The sequence below is a fragment of the Protomyctophum parallelum genome (genome assembly GCF_964188405.1).
Source record: "Protomyctophum parallelum genome assembly, chromosome: 18".
NCBI classification, from domain to species: domain Eukaryota; kingdom Metazoa; phylum Chordata; class Actinopteri; order Myctophiformes; family Myctophidae; genus Protomyctophum; species Protomyctophum parallelum.
The window spans coordinates 43,609,452-43,629,484 of record NC_139716.1 but is presented as its reverse complement, the minus strand read 5'-3'; the positions used below and the strand labels follow the sequence as shown (position 1 = coordinate 43,629,484).

The window sequence follows — 20,033 nt, the reverse complement described above, 5'->3', positions numbered from 1 at the left end:
CTTTGGTGGACGAAGAATTTCAACGTCTCCTTCGGTCCACCCATTCCTGGTACTCGTGAGAATGGTCCAGTAACCAAAAATAAGAAAATAACAACAACAAACTTACTCCCTGCTTGCTCCATGGGGGGGGGGGGGGAGGAGGGCATGAAGACAGCCATGGAGAAAGCTTGTCTCGTCAAAACCACGTGACTCCCGTTGGAAATTAAGTGTGAGCTAGCTGCTCAACCAGATTCCTGACAAGCCTTTTCGTATCAGCCCAATTGTAAGGGTTGAGAATGTTCTTTGTCACAAGAGCGGGAAGTGCTGATCAGATGGAACTCTTTTGCAGAGTATAGGTCTTGGCGATATCTTTAAAGATGGACAAGTTAAGAAAAGCTTAAGTTGCAAGGCTTAGGTTTAGATTCTCATACAGACTTGATTGAAGTTTATAATCCGACAGAGAACGGTTCTGGCAAGATGCCTTATATAAGGAGGGGATGACATCACAACTAGGTATAAGATGCCTTATATAAGGAGGGGATGACATCACAAGATGCCTTATATAAGGAGGGGATGACATCACAACTAGGTAGGCGTGACGTCAGCCCTGACAGCAATAGAAATACCAAGGTACCAAGAAGGGACAAGGTTCAGTGTGGTTTTGTCCGTACGAACCAATCAGAAAGGATGTCTCATCTCATGTGACCTCTGAGGAACCAATAAGCAGAATATCTGGTTATTATAATTATCTGATCTCTCGTATCATGTGTTAAACCAACCTTAAGTCAGTCGACAGGCAGGCAGGCAGGCAGGCAGGCAGGCAGGCACAGACAGACAGACAGACAGACAGACAGACAGACAGACAGACAGACAGACAGACAGACAGACAGACAGAACGCAGACAGACAGACAGACAGAACGCAGACAGACAGACAGACAGACAGACAGACAGACAGAACGCAGACAGACAGACAGACAGACAGACAGACAGACAGAACGCAGACAGACAGACAGACAGACAGGCAGGCAGGCAGGCAGGCAGGCAGGCAGGCAGACAGACAGACAGACAGACAGACAGACAGACAGACAGACAGACAGACAGACAGACAGACAGACAGAACGCAGACAGACAGACAGACAGACAGACAGGCAGGCAGGCAGGCAGGCAGGCAGGCAGACAGACAGACAGACAGACAGACAGACAGACAGACAGACAGACAGACAGACAGACAGACAGACAGACAGACAGACAGACAGACAGACAGACAGACAGAACGCAGACAGACAGACAGAACGCAGACAGACAGACAGACAGACAGACAGACAGACAGACAGACAGACAGACAGACAGGCAGGCAGGCAGGCAGGCAGGCAGGCAGGCAGGCAGGCAGGCAGACAGACAGACAGACAGACAGACAGACAGACAGACAGACAGACAGACAGACAGACAGACAGACAGACAGACAGACAGACAGACAGACAGACAGACAGACAGACAGACAGACAGACAGACAGACAGACAGAAATGGCGCAGCAGGGAGTTCAACTGGATCAGGAACAGTTGTGCTGTTCTATCTGCCTGGATCTACTGAAGGATCCAGTGACTGTTCCCTGTGGACACAGCTACTGCAGCAGCTGTATCGAGGTACACTGGAACCAGGACGACCAGAGGGGGAGGTTCAGCTGTCCACAATGCAAACAGGTCTTCAACCCAAGACCTGTTATGAAGAAAAACACCATGTTGGCTGAGGTGGTGGAGACCCTGAAGAAGACAGGTGAGACTGATTTAAGTTATCTTGTAAATACAGCTCACTCCCTGAGATGGACATATATATTATTTTTTTAATATTCACAATTTTAAATATTCAGGGCTGTATTTTTCATGTCTTAAGTACCAGGTCTTATTACTTAACTTAAGACCTGGAGGCGTGGTCAATGCTCTTTGGCCACTCAGAATAGCCAAATGGCATTGATCACGCCTCCAGGTCTTAAGTTAAGTAATAAGACCTGGTACTTAAGACACGCAAAATACAGCCCATAGTGTCAGGATGACATGCTCATTAATATGTTGCAGGAGATTTGTGGTATTGTATATATATACATGCACGTATACTCGCCATGCGAAAACCTTATATACCTTATGCTCCAAGGGCTATCTGAGCTGACAGTCCTGGTCCACCTAAATGCTCCGGGGTATGCCCTATGCCCTATATAGGTACCAGGGTCAACTCACATAAGTTACCCGAACCTAATAGTCTATGTACGTGACCTGCCTCGTCTAGAGGCCACACCCAGGACTACGTGAGGCATAGCAAGCTCTGCCACGTCCAGGTTATAGAATCTTGAAAAAGGATGACCAACTTGCAACCGTACACACATGACACATCCTGTATGGAAACACCCTTGAATAGTGCCCTTAGTGCACTGCTCTACGCAGGGTATGGCAGCATCCTGTGTCCTCAGGCCTTCAGGAGGCTGAAACCCTGTACTGGCATGAGCCAGTTGGATGGCCTCCGCAATCCACTGGGAAAGCCGCACTTTAGTAATAGGGTTTCCTTTAGCTCCGGCACTCCATGTCACCAATACCCATACCCTTCCTGAAGGGAGACGTCTTGGTCATGTATACAGTCTCAATATTTCATATCAATGGTCTTTTGTCAGGTGTGTGCTGTGAACAACAAGTGTGACTCAGCCTTTTTACACATTACCACATTTAAGGTAAAAAATATATATACAAGGAACACTGAAAAACTATACTCTGGGAAATGCTCAGATTAAAAACCTATGGAAACAATAAAGTTCCTTTAACCCTTCTGACCTGAGATCAGATTCATACGAGGTTTCCACTGGACACACACTGGTCTGATTAACCCCATTCTGACCTGAGATCAGATTCTAAAAATGTCAGTCGTTCTTCGATTTTAAAAAAAATAGCAGACCTACAAGCTCGTATCGCGCCACTCGGTGGCGCGATACGAGCTTGTAGATCTGCTATTTTTCAATAGCTAAAGCATAACATGATGCTAACACCAAAATGCGTGCCCGGTCAGAATGGGATAAGGACAGTTCCGTGAGTGCTGGTATTCTCTTTGTAGGAGCCATGAATTGTTTTGGTCTATGAAAAGAGTGGGCTGTCACCATGGTGGTTAACGTGGATGATTGACGGGCATAGGGGCGGACCTGATTCATTCAATACCTCACCTATTCTACCTGCTTCAGACACAGTGAGAGAGAGGGGGTGTGTGTGTGGGAGGCCGCACTTTTGTTGACCGCTTTATACCGCTTATTTTGCTTTCTTTTATTTACTTTATTTACGTTTGATCGCTGTGACTAGACCCTTTGAGTTATGCGCCTTGCTTTAATAAAACAACTTAAACGCATTGCTTTGGACCCGGCGAAATCCTTTTGTTTGCGGAGCGCGTCTGACAACCTGGCCCATCCCATCGCCTCTCAGCCACTTATTTATACATTCATCTCCTGTAGTCGCTCAACACTCTTGTTTAACAGGTTCTTCCCAGACCGTGCAACCGATAAAATGCTCAGAGATATTAAGATGAATTATTGCAGCCATCATGCCTGCTTCCTTGATTCCAGGGCTTAAAGCCAAAAACATTCTCAAGACTGAGCATTATTTTTTGCAAATCTGCACTGATCTCATTAAATAGCCTATTTGCTAGCTATTTGGTAGCTTGTTTGGTTAACATGCTGGACTGAATTAAAAAGAATTGGGCAGCGTTAACTTTCGATCGCTCCGAGAGGCGAGAGAGAGCTGAGGCCTGAGAGAGAGAGGGAGAAAGTGTATGTTTGAGAGACTGCATGCGATGTGCGTGCGAGAGAGAGCGAAAGTGTGTGTGTGTGTGTGTGTGTGTGTGTGTGTGTGTGTGCGTGTGTCTGCGTGTTTGGAGAGGGCGTGCGTGCGTGCGAAAGAGAGAGTTGTGTGTGTGTGTGTGTGTGTGTGTGTGTGTGTGTGTGTGTGTGTGTGTGTGTGTGTGTGTGTGTGTGTGTGTGTGTGTGTGTGTTTGTGCGTGTGTTTGTGCGTGTGTGTGTGTGCCGTGGAGAGAGAGCATGTGAGAGAGAATATGATTTTTTTTATAGTTTCACAAGATAGTATTACTCAAAATATTAATGTAACACATCTGTTTACAGCTTTCCCTAGTGCCCAGTCTGCCCTCCTTCCCCTAGTGCCCACTCTGTTTTGGTGCCTATACCTTTCCCTGGTGCCCAGTCTGCCCTCCTTCCCCTAGTGCCCACTCTGTTTTGGTACCTACCTTTCCCTGCATGGTGCCCAGTCTGCCCATGCACCTTTCCCTAGTGCCCACTCTGTTTTGATGCGCATGGCAGTGTTGTGTTGGATTCATGTTCAGTATTTTTAGACGCCCACTTAGTCACAGCATGAGCCATCGTTTGTGAACTTGTAGATCTGCTATTTTCGACTAATGTTACCCTCAGAATAGGGATGCTAGGGTTTTAACAAATTGTCTTAGTTTTGCAGTATGTTCTATAGGACTGAAACCCTGGCTGCCTGCCTCTCCAAGGCCCATATACTGCTGAGAGGAAGACGTTTGCGTTGTATTTCATAAAGGCTCTGGTTGAGGCAGATGACTGACTGGCTATATAACTGACTGGCTAACTGACTGGCTGGCTGGTTAACGGACTGAGGGGCTGGCTGACTGGCTGGCTGGCTGGCTGGCTGGCTGACTGACTGGCTATATAGCTGACTGGCTAACTGACTGGCTGGCTGGTTAACGGACTTAGGGGCTGGCTGACTGGCTATATAGCTGACTGGCTAATTGACTGACTGACTGACTGGCTGGCTGGCTGACTGGCTGGCTATATAGCTGACTGGCTAACTGACTGGCTGGCTGGTTAACGGACTTAGGGGCTGGCTGACTGGCTATATAGCTGACTGGCTAATTGACTGACTGACTGACTGGCTGGCTGGCTGGCTGGTTAGTGGACTGAGCGGCTGGCTGGCTGGCTGGCTGGCTGGCTGGCTGAAAGCCACTGGCTGGCTATTTGATTTGTTATTTGTTTTGTACTAAAGAATGTTCATGAAGGAGTGAATTATTATTGAATAAAAATGGATGAAGTCGAAGGTTTGACTAATAGATCTTAATTACTTTGTTGTGGTACTTTAAGGTTTATTTAGCATATTTAGAGTTATTTTTGCTCTAAACACATTGATTATAGTCCTGGATAACTGTCTAAAAGAAAACACTCCACAGAATCCCGCAGATTTTCCTCCGGAATCACAGCAGAAAAACAGAAAAGAACCAGCGGATTCCGTTTGGCCTTAGTTATCAGGCAGCGGAGACATGCTGTTAAACCATTCTGACCTGAGATCAGATTCATACGAGGTTTCCACTGGACACACACTGGTCTGATGAACCCATTCTGACCTGAGATCAGATTCTAAAAATGTCAGTCGCTCTTTGATTTTTAAAAAATAGCAGACCTACAAGCTCATAGCGCGCCACTCGGTGGCGCGATATGAGCTTGTAGATCTGCTATTTTTCAATAGGTAAAGCACAACATGATGCTGACACCAAAATGGGTGCCCGTTCAGAATGGGTTAGTCTACCAAACATGAGGGTACAGGCACATACAAATGAAATACATTTCTATCAGATTGAAAAATACATGTATGTCAATCTATATCAACAGGACTCCAAGCTGCTCCTCCTGATCACTGCTACGCTGGACCTGGAGACGTGGTCTGTGACGTCTGCACTGGGAGGAGACTGAAAGCCGTGAAGACGTGTCTTCAGTGTCTGGTCTCTTACTGTGACACTCACCTCCAGCCTCACTATCAGTCTCCTGCCTTTAAGAAACACCAGCTGGTCCAAGCCTCCGGAGAGCTTCAGGACAACATCTGCTCTCGTCACGTCGAAGTGAAGAAGGTTTTCTGTCGTACCGATCGGCTGCTTATCTGCTCTCTGTGCTCCATGGACGAACACAAAGGTCACGATACCATCTCAGCTGCAGCAGAACGGGCCGAGAGACAGAAAGAGCTCGATACGAGTCAGCAGAACATCCAGCAGAGAATCCAGGAGAGAGAGAAAGACGTGAAGGGGCTTCACCAGGAGGTGGAGTCCATTAACCACGGTGCCGACAGAGCAGTGGAGGACAGCGACACCGTCTTCACTGAGCTCATCTCTTCCGTGGAGAGAAGACGATCTGAGGTGAGGCAGCTGATCCGAGACCAGCAGGAACGCCAAGTGAGTCGTGCCGAAGAACTGAGGAGGCGTGCGGAGCAGGAGGTCACTGAACTGAGGAGGAGACATGCTGAGCTGGAGCAGCTCTCACTCACAGAGGATCACATCCGTTTCCTACAGCGTTACCCCTCCTCCCTCTCCACCACCGGTGACTCTACACACCCAGTCAGCAGCCATGTCCGTCCTCTGAGGCACTTTGAAGATGTGACTGTGGCCGTGTCCAGGATGAGGGACAGACTGGAGGACATTCTCACAGAGGAAGGGACAAAGGTCTCGGAGGCAGTGAACAGAGTGGATGTTTCACTCCGGGACAGTTTATTGCACGACGCAGACCAAGCGGCTGAGCAGAGCCCCGAGGCGGGGGGCCCCCGCCGCCCGCCCGCCGTCCGCCCGCGGCCCACCCTCCGCCCCCCCCCCGCCCCCCCCCCGCCCCCAGATTGGTAAATCCGCCACTGGTTTCACTGTCAGCACCAGCAGAACCCAAGACCAGAGCTGAGTTCTTACAGTATTCACGTCCGATCACACTGGATCCAAACACAGCTCATCAACAGCTGTCTCTGTCTAAAGGGAACAGGAAAGTAACAAGGATGAACAAATCACAATCACATCCTGATCACCCAGAGAGATTCACTGCCTGGCAGCAGGTTCTGAGTAGAGAGGCTCTGAGTGGACGCTGGTACTGGGAGGTAGAGATCAGTGGATCTGCTGGTGCAGCAGTCTCATATAAAGATATCAGCAGAACAGGGTCTGGTGATGAATGTGTATTTGGAGGCAATGATAAATCATGGTGTTTAGAGCGTACCAGCAGAGGTTATAGTATCAGACACAGAGGCATTGATACTCCCATCCCAGGCCGTGTGTCCTCCTCCAGAGTAGGAGTGTACCTGGACCACAGTGCAGGTACTCTGTCCTTCTACAGCGTGTCTGACGACACCATGACTCTCCTCCACACCGTCCGCACCACGTTCACACACAACCTCCATGCTGGAGTTTGGTGTAACACTGGAGCCACTGCTGAGTTGTGTGACCTCAAGTAGATCACACGTTTGTTTTTTAGTCTCTCATGTCAGCATGCAGAATAGTTTCATTGTGATGTTCTTGTTTTTTCTCTCAGCCTGCGTTGTGAGCTTGTAGATCAGCTATGTTTGATGGTGCGTCGTATGATGTATATAAAAGTATATAGAGAGTGTCAGAGGGGCAGTAAGAGGGCACTTTTGGACAAAAACATGGCGAAAATAGCAGATCTACAAGCTCTCAACGCGTCGCAGCGCGACGCGTTGAGAGCTTGTAGATCTGCTATTTTCGGGGCGCAACCCAGCACTCTTTAGCTAGTGGAGATGCAGGTGTAAACGACATGGATTTAGAAACAAATTCGTTCAACGCAAAATAGTAAAATACTGTGTTCAAGTTCAGGAGACTTTTCTCCTAGAACGCTGCCTTCCTTCCGACATGGCATGGAGAGGAAAGGAGGGCGTTTTGCATCTCTTTCACCATGTAGTAAACGCTGCATTCGTGGTCTGGAGAGGGCAGTTGTTTTACAGACGAGGTAAAAGGGCAGGGGCTGAAGCCCCCTTTGATGTCTGTGTGTGCACGTCCCTGGCATAATGGGCCTTAAAGGGTTAATAATCTATTTTAATGTGTCGTTCTCCTCTTGTATTCAGACACACTCTTAAAGTGGTTAATAATCTATTTTAATGTGTCGTTCTCCTCTTGTATTCATACACACTCTTAAAGTGGTTAATAATCTATTTTAATGTGTCGTTCTCCTCTTGTATTCAGACACACTCTTAAAGTGGTTAATAATCTATTTTAATGTGTCGTTCTCCTCTTGTATTCATACACACTCTTAAAGTGGTTAATAATCTATTTTAATGTGTCGTTCTCCTCTTGTATTCATACACACTCTTAAAGTGGTTAATAATCTATTTTAATGTGTCGTTCTCCTCTTGTATTCATACACACTCTTAAAGTGGTTAATAATCTATTTTAATGTGTCGTTCTCCTCTTGTATTCAGACACACTCTTAAAGTGGTTAATAATCTATTTTAATGTGTCGTTCTCCTCTTGTATTCAGACACACTCTTAAAGTGGTTAATAATCTATTTTAATGTGTCGTTCTCCTCTTGTATTCATACACACTCTTAAAGTGGTTAATAATCTATTTTAATGTGTCGTTCTCCTCTTGTATTCATACACACTCTTAAAGTGGTTAATAATCTATTTTAATGTGTCGTTCTCCTCAAGTATTCATACACACTCTTAAAGTGGTTAATAATCTATTTTAATGTGTCGTTCTCCTCTTGTATTCATACACACTCTTAAAGTGGTTAATAATCTATTTTAATGTGTCGTTCTCCTCTTGTATTCATACACACTCTTAAAGTGGTTAATAATCTATTTTAATGTGTCGTTCTCCTCTTGTATTCATACACACTCTTAAAGTGGTTAATAATCTATTTTAATGTGTCGTTCTCCTCTTGTATTCATACACACTCTTGTAGTTTATTGTTTATTGTTTATAAGGATCCCCATTAGCTTTTGCCTTGACAAAAGCTAGTCTTCCTGGGGTCCGACACAGACTAACATTTAACATTTAACAAAGGCAATACTTACAATTGTTTACAAACACTAACTCAAAATAAAACATAGTAAAATAAAAAAAAAAATAAAAAAAAAAAGAACATAGGAGAAATACAAAAACAAAGAAAAACATAGCAAAAAAATCACTTTCAACACATTATACATTCAAATTATTATTTTCCCAGGGTTACTGCATTATATGATTTACATAAGGTGTTCTTTTAACTTGATTTTAAAGATGAATTTTGTATTTGTATTGGTTCATACACTTTGGTAGTGCATTCCAACCTATTACTGCTCTGTAGATAATAGAATATTTAAGAATATTTGTTCTTGGTTTAGGTGCCACCAAAACACCCCAACTGGCTTGTCTAGTCATAATATGGTTATGTTCGTCTCTTACATGTGCTACCTGTTCAAAGAAATACTGTGGTTTTTTGTCCATTAATACAATTCTGAAAAACGTAAGAATACGTGAATGTAATCTATTCTCAACAGTAAGCCATGATAGATTTCTGTGCATTTCTGCAATGTGTGTCCTGTTGGAACACTGGAGAGCTAATCTGGCATCTTTGTTTTGAGCTATTTGTAATTTATGTATGTCTGTTTTTGTAGTGATGTAGGGTTTAGTGCAGAGAGAGTTTGGCTCAAGGGCACATGGTTGTTATGGGAATGCAACCAGAGACCAGGTGTTCTAACCATTACATCATAAAAGTAATCATGTGTAACCTTTTAAGATTAACGTTATTTTGTTATATGATCTCCCTGGCACAATTTTCACAATAAACATGTCGCATAAATAATGTTTATTATTGTATTATTGTTATTCTTTACCATATATTTAAACTAATGAAATGCATAGCTCACCTGGTTAGGCCTAGCCTATCCACATTCTCTCAAAAGTGAAGCAAATAGTATAATGATATTGTCTGTATGTCTGTCTGTCTGTCTGTCTGCCTGCCTGCCTGCCTGCCTGCCTGCCTGTCTGTCTGTCTGCCTGCCTGTCTGTCTGCCTGTCTGTCTGTCTGCCTGCCTGCCTCTCTGTCTGTCTGTCTGTCTGTCTGTCTGTCTGTCTGTCTGTCTGTCTGTCTGTCTGTCTGTCTGTCTGCCTGCCTGTCTGTCTGTCTGTCTGTCTGTCTGTCTGTCTGTCTGTCTGTCTGTCTGTCTGCCTGTCTGTCTGTCTGTCTGTCTGTCTGTCTGTCTGTCTGTCTGTCTGTCTGCCTGTCTGTCTGTCTGCCTGCCTGTCTGTCTGTCTGCCTAGTGAGTAGTGAAGTCTCTCCATGTAAAAACATCTGGTTGTAACTCCTAGGGGGCACTAACAGTCTTCCTAGTAAACCTACATGATCGTGTCACATCTCAACAGACTTATATCTTAGTTATGATTCAACAATACTTTATAATTATTTAATACATGCAATTAAATATCTATCTCCACTCCAGCCAATCGATTGATTGAGCGTATAACTTTAGTAGAGTGTGTGTGTGTGTGTGTGTGTGTGTGTGTGTGTGTGTGTGTGTGTGTGTGTGTGTGTGTGTGTGTGTGTGTGTGTGTGCATCATGGTTTCGCCCTGACAGATAGCTGCGTGCATGTAAGGTCAAACAGAAACATGACGCACTGAGATGATTGACCAACAGGGGGCAGCGTTGCCTCTGTTTACAACTCTGACTGATTATAGTCCATCCATATTATTGTATCGTTCATGACAGTGGTTCTGTGGTTGTCAAAGCGTTGGTCCACGGACCCCCGCAGGGTACCGTGAACCAAATGGACCCTCTACAGGTCTGTGTCCCTTAATGGAACCAAATGGACCCTTTACAGGTCTGTATCCCTACCAATGGAACCAAATGGACCCTCTACAGTGCTCAGGAGCTCACTAGTCGAAGAAGCATGGCTTGGCTTTAAAACCAAATTTACATCAGTACTAAACATCATGGCTCCTCTGAGAACCATCAGGGTCAAAACCCGCTCGGAGCCATGGATGAATTCGGACATACTGACTGCAATGAAAGCCAGAGACAACAAATGCTCTGAACTTCTTAAATGCAAGTCCAACCTAGCCAAGCGCAAGCGCTTCGACAGTGATCTCCAAACCAAACTGTGCATCCTAAAAACCCAATGTAACAAGCTAAGAAACGGTGTAATTGCCATGACCAAATCACCCAAAAGTAACTTTATCAATGATAAAGCTGAGGAAATCAAAAACAATCCTCGGGAGCTCTGGAAGCTACTAAACAACCAACTAGGCTGTGGTCAGAAACTAAAAACCAGGTTTACTAACATAAACATCAAATCAAATAACACCCTCATCACTGACAAGCTTGATGTAGCCAACCACTGGAACATCTTCTTTACAAACATTGCAACAATGCTGGTTAACAAACTGCCCCCCCCACTCTGGGCGCTTTGGTGTAGACTGTAGAGCACATCAAAGCCACGAGCCAAGAGTGCAACAAACCATGTACAACCCAGATTCGGCACAAACAAGGGACTAAATTCTTTTCGCTCCTATGCCACCAAAATGTGGAACGCCCTACCAACAGTCATTAAGACATGTGAATCCCTTGACTCCTTCAAAACTGCTCTCAAAGGGCACCTACGGATGGCTGCAATTCGAAACTGGCCTCTGTAAAATCTGAATCCCCCCCACCCCATTTTCCCTCACTGTATATTGTATCTTTTCCCTTTTTTGCTTCCCATATGATGAATTCCTGTTCTGTTCTTTACCTACAGAGAAATGTCTATTTGTATGTCTCTAAATGTTTGTATGTCTTTAAATGTTTTGATGAATTGAACAATGTGGACCCTGTTGTAAACAAGTGTAATGCTTAATTGGGTCGTCCACTCACAGTTGACAGTCTTTGTATTGAGTTTGTGCTTAAAATGTACTGTAAATTCTACTAACTGTTAATAATGATTTCAATCAATCAATCAAAAGCCTTCTCTCCCCTCCTCTGAGGGAGCTACCTTTGGGGAAGGGGGTTGTTGTCCAGACAGGGGCCAGACTGGTGAGGGTCATGGGTTCATGTAGCATATGCCAAAGTTTGTGCTATTGCCATTGAGAATGCATTGGGCGTTTAAGTTAAATAACTCAGAAACTACAAAACATTTCAAAGTAAAAAGTTCCAGCATGTGTCTCCACAGTAAGCTGAATTTCACAAAGTGTGAATGGAGTTTCTAGGTGAAAGTGATTTTTTGAAGTGCCACTATCTGCCTATAAATGTCTCAAATTTGAAAGCACTATATTTCTAAAACTATGAAACATTTCAAAGATTCCTTTTCAGGCACACAATCATGTCCACCGTAGGATGAACCTAAATAGGTTTGAATGGGGTTTCTAGGTGTAAGTATGTAGGACTAGTAGTGGGTGAAACGTTACAATGGTAATATGTTGTAAAACAATGAGTAATGATATTTAGTGGTTTTCACTTTTACAAATAATAATAATAATAATAATAATAATAATAATATATAATAATTAGAGCAGGGACTCGATTAAAAAAAATAATCTAATTAATCAGAGGCTTTGCGATTAATTAATCTAGATTAATCGCATTTTAATCGCATATCAATATTCAACCCGAGAACAGCGAGAAACCTTTTTTTAAAATGTTTTTTGGTATCCCAGTGAATCAACGAATAGTGACTACAGGATACCACTCATTTTCAACATTTTACTGTCATTAATATACCTGTTGTGGAAATAATAATAAAAAGTCACCCCATTCTGTGTTGCCTAGAACTGGAGGTCTGAAAAAACAATTAGTAACAGTAACAAGTACATCTCAGTGACATCACAAAGCTGTACTTACTTCATATTGTTACTGTTTTTTGTCAGACCTCCAGTTCTAGGCAACACAAAATGGGGTGACTTTTTATTATTTCCAGTTTTCAGTAGCTACTATAGAAAAGCGCCCAGTGAGAAACGTTCCGCGGTGAAAAAAAAGGTGCGATTAATTTATCTGTAGTTAATCGTGATTAATTTTTCTGTAGTTAATTAATCTAAATTAATCGCAATTAGTCCCGGCCCTAATAATAATTCTTCTTAACCATGCACTTGCACGACAGCAAACCTATTCATGGGGAACATTCACCAAAAGCAGCTGATCTACAAGCTCATGATGTTGTGCAGCCTATATATTTTGGTTATTTGATTTTATATAGTGCTTAAATTAGTCCTTTAATGCAGACCGATACAAATAAGGCAACATAAACCCATAATAGTTGAATAAATCTGGAAAACATCATTGGTTTGTGATCAGTTTGACTGCTTAATGAACAGTAAAGACATTCAGGATTAGGTTAAACCTGGCTGTTAGCCTGGTCCGGAGCAGGCTAAATCCAAAGCATTAGTTTCCATGGTAACTAATGTAGCATCACGTTCATGAAACCGAATCAAGCCTCAACATATCCAGGTTAACTGGTTAAATGAATCTGGCAAGATCAACCAGCTTTCATGAAACCGGTTAAACACTGATCCAGGATATTAAGCCAGGATATGTGTTAAAGCCCGGCTTAATCTCTAATCCAAGTTTTGTGAAACAGGCCCCTGGTCACTTCAGGCTATGGGGTTGTTGTTGTTGCTGCTGGGAGGGACGCTATGGATATTGCGCTCGTATGGCTAAATATGACATTCAAAAATTATGAATTTCTATCGATATCTTAGTTACAGCAATGACATTGAGTTGACATGTTTTTTAAGGGTAACTGTAGCATATTATTCACAATATCACACGACTGACACGACGAGTCCCGCAAATGAGGAAGTAGGAAGTAGTAGAGGAGACTCACTGGCTCTCAATTCAATTATCTTTTATTTGTAATCGTGCATATAAAACACATTGCCCCTCAAATGCCCCATGCCACTACAGCATCGTTCATGTGAACTACTCTGTCCACGGTTATTCATTGCAATGAACAAAAATCGCTATATGCTGATCCGCTGCGGCTAGCTTGTCACCGTTGGCGAGCACGGGTTGAATGCATGCTTCGAGCCGGCCGGACCACCCAACCATGCGCTATACATTATAGCGATTCTCATCATTTCAATAGGCTTACATATTAAATCATGAACATATATTATTTCCCATGAACAATGTTGGTGAAACTAAGATATGGGGATAATAATATTATACATCGCGTTTTCATTATAATACTGCTGGGTTGAACACACCGTCACAGCCTCGCGCTGCAATTGGCTAAACGTTTAAATCCCCTCCGACGTCCCGACTACTCAACTGTAGTGGATATAAACAGTGCATTCAGCCAGAGGAGAACAGTAAACTGTAGTGGATATAAACAGTGCATTCAGCCAGAGGAGAACAGTAAACTGTAGTGGATATAAACAGTGCATTCAGCCAGAGGAGAACAGTAAACTGTAGTGGATATAAACAGTGCATTCAGCCAGAGGAGAACAGTAAACTGTAGTGGATATAAACAGTGCATTCAGCCAGAGGAGAACAGTAAACTGTAGTGGATATAAACAGTGCATTCAGCCAGAGGAGAACAGTAAACTGTAGTGGATATAAACAGTGCATTCAGCCAGAGGAGAACAGTAAACTGTAGTGGATATAAACAGTGCATTCAGCCAGAGGAGAACAGTAAACTGTAGTGGATATAAACAGTGCATTCAGCCAGAGGAGAACAGTAAACTGTAGTGGATATAAACAGTGCATTCAGCCAGAGGAGAACAGTAAACTGTAGTGGATATAAACAGTGCATTCAGCCAGAGGAGAACAGTAAACTGTAGTGGATATAAACAGTGCATTCAGCCAGAGGAGAACAGTAAACTGTAGTGGATATAAACAGTGCATTCAGCCAGAGGAGAACAGTAAACTGTAGTGGATATAAACAGTGCATTCAGCCAGAGGAGAACAGTAAACTGTAGTGGATATAAACAGTGCATTCAGCCACAGGGGGGCAAAGGGAGAGTGGAGGAGAACACCTCAGCATCATAATATAGGGAAAGATAGGGAAATATGGCCAACAAAATACATTTATGTATATTTTAATCACCTTTAAACTACACGTCAAAGTCTCGATTAAAACGACTAAAACACACAAACCTGTTGGTCAGTGACAGGCCTATATGCCCAGGGACGTGCACAGAGTGTTAGAGGCAGGGGCTGAAATCCCGTAAGAGGGCACTTTTGGACGAAAATAGCTGATCTACAAGCTCTCAAGGCGTCGCACTGAGACGCGTTGAGCACTTGTAGATCAGCTATTTTCGGGGTGCAACCCAGCACTCTTTAGTAGTTTAGATGCAGGTGTAACGACATGGATTTCTAAACAAATTAGTTCAACGTAAAATACTGTGTTCAAAAGTTCAGGAGACTTTGGGGGAAAAGTATGGCATACATATAAAATAAATCACACCCGTGTGAAGTGAGGGGCGCTAATATATTAAAGTCTAACTCATGTTGATTAGGTGATGTAAAACAAACGGTGCAAACACAAACATTAAATGCCATTAACAATGAAGAGACAATATAATGACACATTATTACGTAAATGTTCCCTTCATTGTAAACGTTCCCTTCATTGTAAACGTTTGTAAACGGCGTTTACAAAACAAACATTGAACTAAAGTCAAACATTAAATCTGTGTATAGGAAAAAACAGGAAATAATCATAAAAGGGGTAAAAAGTGGAAAACACATATACAGTGAGGGGAAAAAGGGGTGGGTGGGGGGTTCAGATTTGACGGGGGCCAGGTTTCGAATTGCAGCCGTCCGCAGGTGCCCTTTGAGAGCGCTTTTGAAGGAGTCAAAAAACAGTGGAGTAAAAGGATTGAAACATGAAAATATTCCAGTAAGAATTCATAAAAAAACAACCTCAAAATTGTACAAAATAGTTGTCAGTTTTTTCACCATAGGCTTCCAACTACGCGTCACGATCGGTTGGACTTGGGAGGTGTGTTGCACTCGGATACACACAAAGACTATGAAGGCCCGACATTCAAACAGCTTTCCCCCACGGATATCCGGCTCCTCAACGCTGCTGGTGTCCCCCCCCCCTGACCCCCCTTATCCTCCCTCCACCCCCCCCCACCCCCCTTTATCCTCCCTCCACCCCCCCCCCCCCCTGACCCCCCTTATCCTCCCTCCACCCCCCCCCACCCCCCTTTATCCTCCCTCCACCCCCCCCCCCACCCCCCTTTATCCTCCCTCCACCCCCCCCCCCCTGACCCCCCTTATCCTCCCTCCACCCCCCCCCCCCTGACCCCCCTTATCCTCCCTCCACCCCCCCCCCCCCTGACCCCCCTTATCCTCCCTCCACCCCCCCCCCCCCCGACCCCCCTTATCCTCCCTCCACCCCCACTCAGAGTGGAATGGACTGACTTGTGCTCTGAACGGATCACTTCAACTCTCTGCACTTTATTTTATTCACTATTCTTTGCACCGTCTTGTCCTGTTTTGCACTTGTCCTAATGTTGTTGTAAAAACTGCACTCTGCTGTCCCACTAAACCACATTCCTAAACATGTTTACATGTCATGGAAATAAAGTCTTCTGATTCTGATTCTGGGTGCGTTCGATATATAGGCACACTGACCGCACTGTCAACACAAGCTAATAGGTTTGCAACTGTGAATTTCCAAACGCACCCCATTGTGAGAAAAAATAGCCAGGGTGGTCGTATTAAAATGTTTTTTTAAAATTTAACAACGTGGAATGCACGGGTGCTAATAAACGTTCCCAGATAAATTCTACCATCTGTGGTCCCGGGGAGAGTACTTTATATTTAAAATGTAAATTTAATAATAATACATTTTATACATACATTAATCCTGGTGCTGCCTCCCCCTGGCCAGCCGAGGCGCCTGATGGAGGGAAAAGGAACTGGTTGGAATAACGTGTTCCTTCCACGCGCTACGTCCAACCGGGGAAACTCTCCAATGTCAGGTGATAAGAAGCGGCTTGGACTCCTCATGCATTGAAGGAGGCATGAGGTCAGTCCGTTACTCTCTCCAGGTTGGCAGAGGAAGTGGTAGCGCCCAGGATTACATTAGATAATTGACACTGGGTGAAAACAATGTGTTACAAAATACTGGGATAAAACATTTTCCCCTTTTAAAAGAAAATAAATCTGAACGTTTTCTGTAAACGTTTGCTCTGTAAATGTAGCGGTCGCAAAAACACAGGCTGAACCATGTGACCCACCTGGCTACACCTGACACCTGGCTACACCTGACCTTAACGAGCAAAGTTACATCATCATTGCATCATTGTTTCCATGGTAACTTTAATCCACTGCTGTCGCTGGAAGTTATGATGTAATAAAGTACTTTGGGTGGTAGCCTAGAATATACAATTTTCGTTCTTCATGGGATGTATTAATGGGAGAATGTGTGTGTGTGTGTGTGTGTGTGTGTGTGTGTGTGTGTGTGTGTGTGTGTGTGTGTGTGTGTGTGTGTTGTATCAAAACGTAAGTGTGCACCATCATGCCCAAAGTATCTTACGATGGGATGTTGTTTGAGGTGAGACTTTACAGAGAAGAGTTTTACTCAAAGTCTCCAACTGTCAGTGGTAGCTGGTCTCCTCTCTATGAGTTCTCTCATGGTGTTTGAGCCCACTGTTGCTGCTGAACCGTTTTCCACACTGGTCACAGTGGTAGGGCTTCTCTCCTGTATGAATTCTCTGGTGAAGTGTGAGCTCACCGATTCTGCTGAACAGTTTCCCACACTCGTCACAGTGGTAGGGCTTCTCTCCTGTATGAATTCTCTGGTGAATTTTGAGGCTATCTTTCTGGCTGAACCTACTCCCACATTGGTCACAGGCGTAGGGCTTCTCTCCTGTATGAATTCTCTGGTGAATTTTGAGGTTATCTTTCTGGCTGAACATACTCCCACATTGGTCACAGGCGTAGGGCTTCTCTCCTGTATGAGTTATCTGGTGAATTTTGAGATGACCGCTCTGGCTGAACCTAGTCCCACACAGGTCACAGTGGTAGGGCTTCTCTCCTGTATGAATTCTCTGGTGACTTTTGAGGTTATTTTTCTGGCTGAACCTAGTCCCACATTGGTCACAGTGGTAGGGCTTCTCTCCTGTATGAATTCTCTGGTGACTTTTGAGGTTATTTTTCTGGCTGAACCTAGTCCCACACTGGTCACAGTGGTAGGGCTTCTCTCCTGTATGAATTCTTTGGTGAACTTTGAGATCACTTTTTGTGCTGAACCTAGTCCCACACTGGTCACAGTGGTAGGGCTTCTCTCCTGTATGAATTCTCTTATGAGTTGTGACATGACTGCTCTGGCTGAACCGTTTCCCACACTGGTCACAGGCATAGGGCTTCTCTCCTGGATGCGTTCTCTGGTGATATTTGAGATGACTTCTCCGGCTGAACCTAGTCCCACACTGGTCACAGTGGTAGGGCTTCTCTCCTGTATGAATTCTCTGGTGATATTTGAGATGACTTCTCCGGCTGAACCTAGTCCCACACTGGTCACAGTGGTAGGGCTTCTCTCCTGTATGAATTCTCTGGTGAATTTTGAGGCTATTTTTCTGGCTGAACCTAGTCCCACACTGGTCACAGTGGTAGGGCTTCTCTCCTGTATGAATTCTCTGGTGTAGTTTGAGAGAATTACTCTGGCTGAACCTACTCCCACACTGGTCACAGTGGTAGGGCTTTTCTCCTGTATGAATTCTCTGGTGTTGGTTGAGATGTTTATTTCTGCTGTAGAGATGTTTGAGTTGGGCAGGAAGGACATCTGGGATGGAGAAGGAGAGAGAAACATAGGCTAAATAAAATGTTTAAAACAACATGCAAGCTGTGTTGTATTTAGGGATTGTTATTGGGTACTGACATTCGGTTCCAAGTAGGAACCGAATGAACACATGGTTGGTAGTTGCAACTGAAATAGGGAACCATTAGGAACCGGAATCGATGAGCAGAACCGGATCCGTTATCGGACTCATGAATCTTAATGATATCCATCCCTAGTTCCAAGTATACAGGAACCAAAAAATAAATCGTAAGTACCGCATATCCATAGAAATAATTGTATTAGCAACTAATGTTCTGAATTTAGGATGGCAGTTGGAACATTCAGGCTGATTCATGGCATGCCTGATGACTGCATCTCTCTCTCTACAATTAAAAAAATACTTTTAGTTACTACGCTACACCTAGAGCTTCGTTTTAGGTTTTAGGTTTTAGGTTTATTTATTTAGCATGTGGTACAAAAAATAGACAATAACATATCAAAGAAACAAAAATACAATGCAAGGAAAGGAAGAAGCCAGAAGGCTTATATGGAATCCTTTCCTGAAGGAAGAGGTCATTGGTTTAAAAGATTAAAAGTTCATAAAGTACAGTACATAAATTGGCAAAGGGGGGCAGCTGTGCAGTAAAGAAATAAAAACACAGACAGAGTTATAAGAAATAAACAATACAACAACAAACACACAAAAGAAAATATAACGCATCAAAGTAAAACATGTAATCTACAGAGAGGAAAAAATAAGATATTTCTTTAGATGTTTTTTGAATATTGGCAAGGATAATGAGGATTTAAGTGAATCATCTAGGGAGTTCCATAGATGAGGGCCTCTAAATTTGATGAAAGATTGATGTTTGGATGTGCGACAATAGGGTAATTCAAAATGATCTCTTTGCCTTGTGGGGTAGGAGTGAATGTCAGAAGTAACACGGAAGAAATTGTGAAAAGAAGACGGAATGTCTTGTATGCATTTTTTGAATTTAAACATAAATAAACAGGTCTGAAAAACGTTTACTTTGTCAATGGGTAATAGTGAATATTTAATAAAGAGCGGGGCAGACGGCTCATACCGATTTGAAAGTGAAATCATTCTCAGAAACCTTTTTTGAATGATCAGTAATTTAGTGAGATGTGATGAGTATGTAGCAGCCCAGACAATATTACAGTAATTAATATGAGGGAAAATTAAGCTATAATAGAGTGTTAAATGACATGAAGGAAGAACAAAAGGGCAGATTTTTCTCAATATACCAAGCATCTTCATAGACTTCATACATACAGCATCAATATGTTGTTTCCAATTTAAAAGTTCGTCTATAATGACACCCAAGAATTTAGTATGGCGAACCTGGCAAATTTCAGAGCCATTGATTAAAATTCTAGGTTTTTCTTTGGGAAATGTTTTGTTTATATTACTAAAAATCATGAAGTTGCATTTTTTTATATTGAGGGTAAGCTTATTCAATTGAAACCATTTGAAGACATCCAACAATTCATCATTAACATGTTTAACGAGAGTGTTTAAATCCCTGTGTGAGGCA

General features: G+C 43.5%; 1 protein-coding gene across 1 annotated transcript; it reads left to right on the top strand.

The window, feature by feature from the left end:
• The first annotated feature begins 1,301 nt into the window (after nt 1–1,301).
• On the top strand, nt 1,302–7,343 carry LOC310876158 (tripartite motif-containing protein 16-like). Its single transcript, XM_083789603.1, has 3 exons — nt 1,302–1,754; nt 5,644–6,567; nt 6,663–7,343. Exons 1-3 carry the CDS (start codon nt 1,505–1,507, stop codon nt 7,229–7,231), a joined length of 1,743 nt encoding a protein of 580 aa, XP_083645729.1. The 5' UTR covers nt 1,302–1,504; the 3' UTR covers nt 7,232–7,343.
• The last annotated feature ends 12,690 nt before the right edge of the window (nt 7,344–20,033 follow it).